Consider the following 12,652-nt stretch of genomic DNA (forward strand, 5'->3'; position numbering starts at 1 on the left):
AAGAGAACTGGAAGGCCCCTCGTCCCGATAGGCCCCTCGTCCTACACGATAAATGCAAATAAGACGAATTATTAGGACTGTAATTGGTAAAGAAATAGCTGAGTGATTTTTTTATTTTTTTTACTATTTTACATCAAAGTGATTACTTGTAACAACCAGAGTGGTGGTTTCTCAGTTACTCAATTTGGTGTTTTTAAATCAGCTTTAAGAGAGAAGTGGATAACTGGCCTTCTAACTGTAATTTACTGAATTGTCTTTCAGAATCCGACCAGAGCTCCCCCTGGTGGTCACACCACGGCTATTGCATTTTTGCATCAAGTACAGTGATGAGGCACTTAAAAACAAAAAAATTGAATCAATAATAAGGTTTTAGTTTTGAACAATTTCTTAAAAATACTAGCTGACTGGTGATGAAAACTCTGCATCAATACTATTATTGGTACAGAATACTATTTACCAACATCAGATGAAAAGGAGAATTTGATCAAACTGAGGACATACTTCTGTTTTTTTTTTTGTAATTTTTCTTATGTGGATTTGCAGTTTTATTTTGAAAATCTATTTGAATTAAGCTGCAAACGCAGACAGATATATCTGGAGCAAAAACAAAAAATAAAAGTGAGGAACATCCAGAAACACAATGAGAAATGATGAAGTGAGACACAAGCTGTGATCACGGAGGACGTGCTCCTCCACTCTGACAGGATCTGTTCTCAGCCTGCCTGAAGGAAAAAAATAATCTCAATTGTGGCCCCAACAGTGAGAAGTAGCAGCAATTAGTTGTATAAAAACAAATACTTCACCATGATCAAATATTCTGAAGAATGGCGACCATTTAAAGGAAGATAAGGAGGCAATTGAGGTTGATCCGAAGGCTCTGTGATGTGCATGAATGTGCAAAAATGTTAAAATATATTTGAATTAATGCTCCACATTCATTTTATTATCACTTATAGAGGAACATAAACTTTGTAGTAATTTTTTTATATCACGTCTCATTTTGCCCAGTTTTTTTTATCAATTACCTTTTGATTAATAGGTGTTTATTTACATTATGCAACAGAAGATATCTACCAACAATTTATTGTTGTGCTCACTTTCTCCTGGTGTGTCCTTGTGTTGTTTGCTTTGATTCCTTCTTTAATTGGAGTGGAAGTCGGGTGTTTTGTTCGAAACACCCTATCTGATGGAGGTCGGGTGTTTTTAATCTGTTCTAGTGGTATTTTTTCTAATGATGGATAGAGAAATTTAAACTTAAAATGGTATTTCTGAGTATATATTTATAAAGATTACTATGAATCAGGAGCAGATGAAAAAATGCAGTTTGAAAAAGCTTGTAGTTGTGGCGAAGCAACTAAAATCAGGTCACGATCATCTTGCATAGGCTCCATTTTTGCTTTCTTCATCTGAGCTGACATCTGGCTCAAAACTGCATGGCTGAATCTTCAATGTTGCTCATCATTTTTGTTGCACCGGTAACATTAGACTGGAGGTTTAAGGGGCTGTAAGAAGCTAGCAGGAGAGCGTGCAAAACAGATGGGTGACGGGAAGTGGGGCGGGCTTACTCTGCACCAACAGTCCCATCCACAACTCTGAGGCAAAATTTGAAAGAGCTCCTTGTAACGATTGTTTTATGTGGTACTTGCTCCTGTCTGTTATGTTACTCAGCTTGTGAGGTTTCGTCTTTTATGTTTTTTTTTAACCTTTTGAAGTATTTGTTTCTATGCTTTTAACTTGTAAAGCACCTTGTGACTTTGGTCTATGAAAGGTGCTATATAAATAAACTTTACTTACTTGCTTAGTTTTGTTTGAAGCTCTTATGCATCTGCAGGAACAGCAACCGGCTCATGTTTCTCACCGATTTTTCCCGTCACTCTGTGAGCACCTCGTTGGAAAACAAACCATGGGGAGAATTTTCATTCACAACATAATGTGCACACAAAGACAAGGCTTGGAGTGCTTGTTCTTGGGGCTCTGCCTGCTGTTATCCAGGAGGTGTTCAGCGTTGCAGCTCTGACAGTGAAGAGAGCGTGTCACCGAGCCAGCTGTCCCGTCAGTCGAGTTTGAGTCTTCTGTTTTGGGATTGAGTCACATGGAGACGCCCTCGCGTTCACCTGCTTGTTCAAAGATGGAGCTTCAACCTCCCCACAGCAGCTACTGTACCGCTCATGTGCTGATGTTCACTCTGTCTGTCAGCAGTAACTGATGAGGTGACCCTTTCCGTCCTCTTTGTTACGTCATGTGAACCTGCCACCAAAAGGAAGCAGGGATTCAAGGGTGACTGCAGCCTGCCACAACAACACTGCTGACCTCACATGTTGACTCTGTCCTTCCTAACTGACTCTCCTGCACACTTGTAACCAAGAAATCCCACATTAATGTTGTTGTCCGCCTCGCTCGTGCTTCTGTTCTTTACCTGAGATCAACTTTATTCAGGTTTATATTTACAGTATAACTGGAATTTCATAAAATAAAACAAATTGACTGAAATTTGTTCAATTGTTTTAAGCATTGGGCCTTTAATTTAGTTTCACATGAAGCTGTCTCACTTTGCAAGAACAACACAGCAGCAGAACTTTAATGCTGGTTGTTTTTAGTTAGGATGGATTTGGTATTAATGTCAGATATTCATGAGATTCAGCTTGTTGGATGTCTGATTTTTTTTGTGTATTTGAGGTTTTATCCTCCAGGAGGCGCCATTAATGACTGTTTCCAGAGTCATTTTAAACATGCAGACTCTTCATTATGTGCAATAAATTAACACACATATGTATTATTAATGTGCCGTAGTTTATCTACAGGTTCAGGCTCATATTCATAGACAAGCACAAAAATGAACATGAAGTATTTCCTCAATGTGTTTGCACATTTACATCTAAAAAAAACAACCATGGAAATAACACAGAATCTGAATATAATCAATTGTTTTTACTTTTTTCATACAGAATTTGTTATTTTCTCTTTCTGCTTAATCGAGTCATTTTAAGAAAATAAAAATGGAAAATTGGAAAAATGTAATCCATAAAACAAGTAAAAAAATATTTTGTGACATTTTATGAAATTTCTAGGACTGTTTTTGAAAGATACAAACAGCTCCGGGTAGTTAAAGATTTTGGCTAAACTTTAAAAAAACTAACAAACAAGAAACCCTTTAATTTGTCAAAATGAAACTAGCTATTAAAATAAAACCTATCTCTACTGTCACTTTTTTTCCCGATGGAGTATTTTAGAGCCACTAAAAAACAAAAAGTCTCGTAAAATTTACAAGAAAAAAAAATTTAGCCTTTGAATTTTAAAGTTATAAATGTGCAACTTTATTCTTCTAATGAACTTTTTTCTCGTAAATTTACGAGATTTAAAGTCGTAATTAAAAAAAATGTTTATAAACTGGCCCTAATACTCCATCACAGGACAAAACCTAAACTTTAAAAAAAAGTATACCGGTATATATATTTTTTATTACAACTGAAGATCTCTTCTTCAATATCAGTGAAAGTGATAAGATTTCAAATTTACTGTCTTATTGACTAAATAAAGAATGTTTCAATTGATCTGAAAACCAAATAATTGTTTGTTGCAGCTATGAGCGTCTTTTCTTTTCTCCCCTCATTACTCGTTTTTAAAGATCAGCTGGACCCTCTTAGCTTCACAATGGGAGTAATTACACAGCTGGAGGTTCCAGGGGCAGCGACAGCCTCATGGGGGCTGTTGGAACCAAGTATGATGGGATGGGTGGGGGCAATTTCAATGGTAGCCTGAAGTTTGGGGCATCAGGGTCATAAAAAAATGCAGCCTGCATTTTTTTATGACCCTGATGCCCCAAACGTCGATTAAACAATTAGTAAATGGTTATATTTCCGCCTCCTCTGATGTCTTATTACAAAATAGATTAAAATAGTAAACATTGCATCAGCTTCAACCCCCCCTGATGCTCCGTTTTCCCCATTCAGTCCAGATTGTTTGCAGAAACTATAGATTCCCAATAATGTTAATGATTTCTCATCAATCACAGCACGCTGTGAGCGTGTCCGTCACCACGTGAAGCACGCGTCTCATATTTACGTTCTCATTAGCAGAGTGTGAATGAACGCCTGCATCCCTGTGGGGTTTGAAGAAATGTGGTTGTCACATTCTTTCTGCTTGTGTTTCTGCTTTGGCTGCATGTGGCTTTAGCTGCTGCTGCCCTCATTAGAAGAAGACTGGCAGCAGACAGATACACCCTCCCAATCTAAGAAGGATGTTAAAAGAACATCTTCGGATGTGATAAGACCAGAGCGGTCCATTCCTCTATCGTATTTCATGCACACTGATCCGGGCTCATGTGCATGTAGGCTGTAAGCTGAATCGTAAACCTGGATCAGGGTCACAGAATCTCCTCAAGACATGTTGACAAACAGGCAAAACCTTGACGTTGCTAGGAAACGTTGCTGCCTGTCGGTTATCTGGTAATAAATTCTCACTTCCAGATGATCTCCAGATGATCCACTTCAGTCTTTTCAATCTTCGTCTTGTGTTAGCTCTCTGTCATGCATTACTTAAATCAACTTTAAAATATACTAAACACAATAACTTTTCATCCTACTTTTTGTCATCTCTTGGTTATATTATTCCATATTGTAACAAAGGAGCTGAGGCGAGTGGATCCATGTGCAACTTGAATGTAATAGCAATATTAACAGATTAAAGGACAAGGCAAAACAGAGTCAGGAGACAGGCCAGGGTCAAACATTGGAGCAAGAAGAAGAACAGGCGAGAGTCAAAACACAGGCAGCCAAAAGTAGGAATGCTCAGAATGACTGAATGTCCTGAGAAACAAATCAAGACTTCGCAGGGAGCAGAGTGAGGAGCAGGAATATATACAGCACTGATGATGATGACAAACAGCTGGTGGTGACAGGAAAATTGCGGCTGATGCATGATGGGAATTGGAGTCCAGTAGGATGGCAGATGCAGTTAGTACTCAGTTGAGAGCTCCCTCTGGTGGTGGGAGAAGGACATGACTGGCTGGGCCTTGACACTTATTCATGGAAAGTTGATTTTATTGTTTTTTTCTGTGGGTCCATTGGCCTTTAAAATGATAATGCCTCTAGATTTCAATAAAAACAGAAAAAAATAACCTCAAGAGAATCATATAAAAAAAAGGTAATTTTACTTGAATTTTACTGAGGGGTTTTCAACACATAGCTAAATTTAATTTATTTGATCTATTCTTCGATTTAGATCATTATTAACTCTAGTAACTCCTATTGGGTCAGTTTGGACCTGTACATATTTTCTTCAAGAACATGCACTAGTACGGAAGAGGATTAGGGCCATGGAAGAAAAAAAAAAAAGACGTGGAAAATTCTGACTTTAATGATGCCAAAGATATTAGATACTTATCGAATAATCGACATAATCGTGGGAGTAACAGCAGTATCGGTTAGGGATGTAAAAAAATTATTGAAAATTGATCAAGCAACTGCAGTATTATTTGAAAACCACAGATAAGAACAAGATTATTTTGGTTAAAAGGTATATACATTTCTCTGTCAAATGCCATGCATTATTAATTATAGCTTTAAATCACATATGAATGAGAAATATCTAGATTGTTGTGTTTTTAGTAAAAGAATTGGACTGTATCGTATGGCCAAAAAGTCAGATGTATCCTTTATGTATCGGTTCAAGGAACATGTATCGAGATGCTAACATGCACATTTGTTTAATCCAAACACACTGGAACACAAACAACCAACAAATCAAACCAGTAAAAATAATTTGCATCTTCCAAAAGTATTAAAAAGCCAAATAAATCAGAGATAAGTCTTAGTGTGTCTGGACATGTCCAAGTTTGTTTATTTTGCCTTTTTGCAGCTACACTGGACAAATGATCGTCTCCTGAAGCTCACATGATTGGTAGAGGAGGTGTCTGTCAGTGTGTTGGCGGTAATCCTATAATTATTTTAATTTTGGCTCTAATTATTGATTTATAAAGTTATTTTATATGACTGGATCAAAACCCGCCCTAATTTTTCACTAATTTTAATGACTTCAACACCCAATCTAATATAAATTGTGTTTTTAACACGTTCTTGTGGCATTTTCTGAAGATGGAGAACATTTATAGAGAAAATTAAGCTGAAAATTTCTAAGTATTTATTTATTAAAATAAAAAAAGAGATTGAGAAAGTGTGTAGTAAGCTTCTTGCTTCTCTTCATTGTGATGCATCCACTGGTAGACGGTTAGATCCGTGTACGTCTTTGTTTGTCTCGTTCTCGTGATGTGAGAGATGTAAGCTTGGACGAGAGCATTTGGGTGGTGGTAAAGGGGGCGGGCCTACTCTGCCCCAACTGTCCCACCCACAGCTTAAAAGAAAACTTCTAATGTATTCTTGCTGCTTTGCAGAAATTATGTCCTAGAAAATGACAGTATTTTTTGTGGCATCCTCATAATTAAAAAACAACTGAGAATAGATTTAAAATAGATCAAAAGATGATCAAAGTGTGATTTTAAGGATTTCTTTTTTCAGCTTTTTTTTTTTTAAATGCAATGTTTTACATTGCACCCCATATTTACATACTAAGTGTTAATATAAACCAACTTTGTTGGATTTTGCTTCAGCTTTCTGGTCAGATGAGGATACGTCATTAAAAAAAATTGGACTCAAGTAGATGAAAGTTTCTGAACTGGAGGTTCAGATGGAAAATATGACAAAACAGGAAGAAGAAAGTTACATTTTTAGCTGCTTTACCTCCAGCTTTCCACAAAACGCTCCACTTGAGCGTCTCCATCCAGAACACGGTGTTCCTGTGCTTGTTGGTGACCTGCTGGAGTTGCAGCTTCTGTGAGGCTCAGTTCAAAGGCGGGGAAAGTGAAGCTCAGCTGCAGTGAAGTACTTATCCTCCCCCAGCTGCCAAATGATTCTGCAGTTATTAACATAATGCTTTGATTCAGCTCATTTCACTCTATGCAGAAGGAAGAGCTGCACCGAGCACAGCCTCCATAAATGGATGGACGGGGCATGTGGAGATGACACCCGCAAGTTTGCATGACACTAATCTGAAGACAATTGTTCATCTTTCCATCATTTTATTAATATTATTTGCGTTTGAGTCTGTAACAGTGGAAGAAATCCTATAGGAGCAGAACTTTAAAAAAAGAGCTAGGAATTCCATTGAAACTATTTAAAATTTCAAGGAAAATTAGTAAAAGTTACTCAAGTTTATTTATGAACAACAGTGAGATCTACTCACTACTTTAAACATTTTTTGTATGAACTGTTTTTATTTCAAAGTTAGTTCAAAACTGTGTTTTTTGTGAATAATAAGCCACTGAGTGAACTGGTAAACCTCATTTATTTGTTTATTTCTAAATCAGACACAAACAGGAAGTCAAAGTTTTGGCCCTTTCTTTGACAAAGTACAACGAGCACGACTTTATGCTCTTCTGAGGTATTAATAATAATGAATCATAACAACATTAAAAAAAACTCCTAAAAGGTTGTCTATTTTTCTTGTTTTAGAGTTTTTCATTCAGTCAAATTATGGGATAAAAAACTGGGATTTAACACAAAGCGAGCTAAAGTTAACCCCTTGAAGCCTATTGATGCAAATAGGCATCAAACCAAAATTACTTTAATTTAGCACCTACTTAAAGCAAAAATAGAAGGTTTTTTTAAGATTAATTCTGGCATCAGTTGGTTAAAAACCAGTAGTTGCAACCTTTCTTGTTAGATCAAGTCTGCAGGCGATTCAAAAATAAACCAATTGCAATCGGCCAATTCAAAATGATTAAATCACTGCTACACACATTCATTTTAGCTTATTTTTTAAATATTAAACACTCCATATTAAATGTGTTCTGTGTTCTACACAAATTCAAACTGATTGCTAAAATTTTGTTGAAAAATTTTGATAAAAGTATATAGAATTATTATATATCTAGTACAGTATTTATGGTACATATAGTAGAAATCTAGTAAGACCGAGCCGGCTTGGAGCTTTACTACAGGGTTTTTAGAAAGCTTTGAGAAGCAATTTGTTTAAGATTTCACTTCACATTTATTGTATTCAATGTCAGATTTTTTGGTCCAAATTCATTTCTGCATGTGAGAACTTTTAGAGATATTTTTCCATCTTTTTATTAATATTAGTATTTGTGTCTGAGCCTGTAACAGTGGAAGAAATGCTATAGGAGCTGAATGGATTTGAACAAATCCAGAATGTTCAAGGATTTCACCATAAAAAAAAATCTCTAAATAATTCTTGTAATATAAAAAAGAAAAGAAAAAATAAACCTTAAGTAATCAAATCTAATCAGATATTTCCCTGCAGCTGTGACTAACTCCAGGAGAAGTCACAGCTAGCCTGCATGGTTTGGTCGCGTTTTCCCTTATCAGAACATGACAGCCATAGAAAACACAAGGGGGAGGTTTTTGTTTTTGAATTACCTAAAGGTCGTGTGACAACATTAAACTGTTTGGTGTCTGTTCCCAACCTGGAGATGCTGATCCCCTACAGCCTCTACCATCTTCAGCTGCGATTTCCAACAAGTTATGCTTTTAAACACCACCTTCTCACATTTATGATAATAAACATTTATAATAATGAAATGCTGTAAATGTCTTCCTCCCACCTCTTACCCCTATCTGGTCTACATCTAGTTCATCTTCTGCTAAATGGTAAACTGCAATCAGTGAGAGCGAGTGCTTAATGCCAACAGTGGAGCTCCACAGGGGTATGTGTTAAGCTCATTCCTTCTTTTATTTGCTGTAACTTTTTAACCGTTAACACGATCAACGTAATTCCGCCGCTTTTCTTCTTCGGAATTTACTTGAATCGTCTTAACGGTTGAAAAGTTACAGAATGTGAAAGATTTTGTGTTTCAGTGTCACAGACGACGGACGCCTCAGGTGTTAAAGAGTTAAAGTCCCACTCAGATCATCTTTTAATCTATTCTCAAATCTTTCCTACGATTGTGCAGTTTTTAGCCAAAATCAAAGAACAAGTAATTTTCTACGATGTAGTTTCTGCAGAGCTGTAAGATTTAATTAGAAATTCATTTCTGAGTTGAGGGCTGCACGGTGGCGCAGTGGTTAGCGCTCTTGCCTCACAGTGAGAAGGCCCCGGTTCAAATCCCGGCTGGGACCTTTCTGTGTGGAGTTTGCATGTTCTCCCCGTGCATGCGTGGATTTTCACCGGGGACTCCGGCTTCCTCCCACCATCCAAAAACATGCTTCATAGGTTCATTGGTGACTCTAAATTGCCCCTAGGTGTGAATGTGAGAGTGAATGGGTGTGTGATTGAGGCCCTGCGACAGACTGGCGACCTGTCCAGGGTGAACCCCGCCTTCGCCCATCAGCAGCCGGGATAGGCTCCGGCACCCCCGCGACCCCGAAAGGGAAGAAGCGGTCTGGAAGATGAATGAATGAATTTCTGAGTTGTGGGTTAGAACTTTGGCGCAGAGTACACGCTCTCCCGCTGGCTTAGCTTAGCCCTTAGGACAACCCTGTCCTATTGGAGCTAACTAGGCACACAATTTGATCCAGATTCCAGTGCAGATGAGGAAAACAAAGACGTACATGGATCTATTTGTCTGCAAGTTGATGCATCAGAATGGAGCAGGGAGCTTTGAGTTTTTTTTAATCTGATTCTGATTCAAAATTATTTGAAAGAAACATAATTTTAAGCCTAATTTTCTCTCTATATGACCTCCACCATAAGAAGAATGCCACAACAACATGGTAAAAGCACCAAAAACACAATTCCCATTGGAGGGAGTCTTTAACAATGACAAGGACTCAAGGATTCCATAAACCAGTGAAATAGGGCTGCAAAGATTCGTCGATTAGTCACGACTATTAAAATAGTCGACAACTAATTTAGTAGTCGATTAGTCGTTTTTTGTTTGCTTTTTGTTTAATCTCGGCGCAAGCTTTTTAATGCCGCGTCTGCCATCGTCTTCAACACACATAGGCAGTTGTGATGTCACAAGAAGTTCTAGGAAGACTCAGGTATCATAACAACACGCCAACGGGGCTTGAAAGTAGGAAGAATTAAAAAAAAGAAAAGTGTAAAATGCAATATCTGGTTAAGATGTACGTTTTACATCCAGTTTACACACGATGCGATTAGTCGACCAATCGAAAAAAAAAAAAAAAGATTGATAATTAGTCGACTATTAAAGTAATTGTTTGCGACAGGCCTACTGTGAAAGCTTTTAGAATTGAGGATTAATGTCCTTCAACAACATCTGCAAACCCAAAGATGCTTTATAAAAAAGGTCTTGATTTCTCAGAAGATGTTTGGATTTCTGAGCTTGAGGTGATCATGGAAACCGCCGGAGTGCTGAACTGACTCACAGTTCCAGGTTGGAGTAATAGTGAAAGTAAAAGCTCTGTCTCACATTTAGCCTATTAAACCTTTGACACCAAACACTTCACCAAACTGCCTGTTTGTACAGAAACATGTCTCGTTGGTGGTTGCGTACTTGTAAATTAGGGAACATGTTATCATAAACTATTAATGTGCTCATGATTAATTCATTCAAGCATCTGCTGCGTTGTTTGGTTGTACGGCGCGCTCCCACAGCGGACCCCCCCCCTCTCTGGAAGTGACGGAGGTGTAAATTGAGTCAAAGGAAAATGAACGGATGCTTTTAACTTGGAGCTCTTTACTCAACAAACAGCTGGTCATCTCACCTCTCTGAAACGGGTCACCTGAGGTCAGCCAGTCACTTCTGTGTCTGCACTGGGGCTGCCCCGTGCTCGTGAGCGTGCGCGAGGCTGCCCCATGTGCTGCCTCTGATTAGCCGGTGTCTGAGCGGCAGCATCTGATAGCGGCTCATTGATTGGGCTGCATAAGCAGGAGGGGGGCTTCCTGTGTTTTGCCGGCCCCAAGAGGTGCAGCCAAGTCAAAGGCGCTCTGACAAAGGGGGGGAGCTGGACCCGGTAGAGACAGGAGCCCCCTGATTCTGTCTGACGGGGCAGGAGGAGGGTAGCAGGAGCTTATAGTAACAAACTGAGATCTTCATCAAGGAGGCAGACTGCTAGGCAACAACAAAGGCATCAGAGGGATGCTGGTTCAACCCCCCCTCAGCGATGTGAGGCAGCAGCACGTGGGATGTCAGGGTTTCTGCAGCAGTCTAATCTGGGATTGTCTTTGTTTGGCTGAATGAACTGCAGCCGGTTGGGTGTTTTGATGGACTCTTTGCACAGAGAAAGTCTTCAAGAAGCTGCAGCAGGATGCTGAAGTTCAAAGCTTTTTGTCTGGATTACTGGCAGTTCCTCTGTCTGCAGCCTCTGCATGTCTTCTACAAGAGGTAAGCGCAAATTATGTCTTCATGGCAAAACTCTGAAATAAAAAGGGAAAATCCTGGATGTTTCCTCTGTCAGCTCTTTGCTGAATCAGCCAACAGACTGTGTAAACATAACCCCCCCCTCCGTCCTGTACTGAGGCGGGACAAAGGGCACAGAGATGTCTCAGAGGAGCGGCTATTGTTGTGGTTTCTTTAGTCCATTGTGTGTGCACGTGTCCCACATCAGGACCGTCTTCCGGCTTTCCGTCATGAGCATCTAAAACAAGCTTCAGATAAAACATTCAAATGTCCTTATTTACATCCATCTGCATGTGTGGACAGTGAAAGTGTCTGCTAAGAACTTCCATCTCCTCTGAGCTGCTTATGACCTTTGACACCGAGATGTCATGAATGCTTAAACGGTTCGTGGTAACTGTAAAATCTGGTTACTAGAACCAGGACATGAGAGAATCTGGATTTTCAGCAGAAAATAACTGGTTTCCACCAGAAACCAGCCCTGCCCTACACGCCCCATGAGTCAGGCTCATCATTGCCGGCTTCCAAACTGTGGTGTGAGCTTTGGCCAAAGTAACCGGAGCAGACATCTGGCTCTTTCAAGATACAGCAAAATACAACTTGTTTTTCCTCCCTGACTCATTCCTGAGGAAACCAGGATGTTTTCTTGTCACATTTGTATCTGAGAAGTCATTGGTTCCTGACAGTCAGCAGCTTAATATAACAAAAAAGAGGCAGCCTAAAAATAGGAAAAGAACACTAATTTTAAGAAGAAAATCACTAGAAAGTAGTCAAATGATCTGTCCTTGCAGCAAGTCATTATTCTTAACAAAATCTAGAAACAAGGAGTTCCACACAAGCAATTAAAAAAGGAAAAATAAATTTAAACTGAATCCTTTACGCCCCTTAATAAATATTTTTGGTCAGTTTGAAGCTAATATTTTGTAATTTTAGAGTTTCATGTTCTTAATTGAAGTTCATTTTGATTAAAGTGCCAAAATCTAGTATAATAAATGGAAATGACTCATTTTAGAACAAAAAGTGAACAAAACGTGAATACGACCTTACTACAAGTTGTCCATCTTAATAAATCTTTATAATATGTAAAATTAGCACTTAATCTTGGCAAATAAATGTACATTTTTGTTTCCGATGAATGCTAGACTAACATTTATTGAACTTCATTACAATTACATTTTAGGATTTGAGTTTTAAAGTGTATTCAGACTGGAAACATTTGGTTTGCTTAAAGTAAATCAGAGTTTGTTTCCCCCAATAAACAGATTTTCAGTCTGAATACACTCAAGCGGACCCTGGTCCGGGACCAGGAACCAATCGGACTAAACTCTCAGTATTTTC

The 12,652-nt window shown here is 38.6% G+C and overlaps 1 protein-coding gene across 4 annotated transcripts in view; it reads left to right on the plus strand.

Moving 5' to 3' along the window:
- iqsec1b (IQ motif and Sec7 domain ArfGEF 1b) overlaps positions 1-12,652 on the plus strand; it is a 131,495-nt gene that overhangs the window by 68,239 nt on the left and 50,604 nt on the right. The window contains exon 1 of one of the 4 annotated variants that reach the window (XM_024270556.2): positions 10,938-11,302. The exons of the other annotated variants lie outside the window; for them this stretch is intronic. Coding sequence (XP_024126324.1) covers positions 11,226-11,302 — 77 coding nt within the window. The 5' untranslated portion in view covers positions 10,938-11,225. Of the gene's footprint in view, positions 1-10,937; positions 11,303-12,652 lie in introns of those variants that run through there. 4 annotated transcript variants of the gene reach the window in all.

The sequence above is a fragment of the Oryzias melastigma genome, linkage group LG5, assembly GCF_002922805.2.
Source record: "Oryzias melastigma strain HK-1 linkage group LG5, ASM292280v2, whole genome shotgun sequence".
NCBI classification, from domain to species: domain Eukaryota; kingdom Metazoa; phylum Chordata; class Actinopteri; order Beloniformes; family Adrianichthyidae; genus Oryzias; species Oryzias melastigma.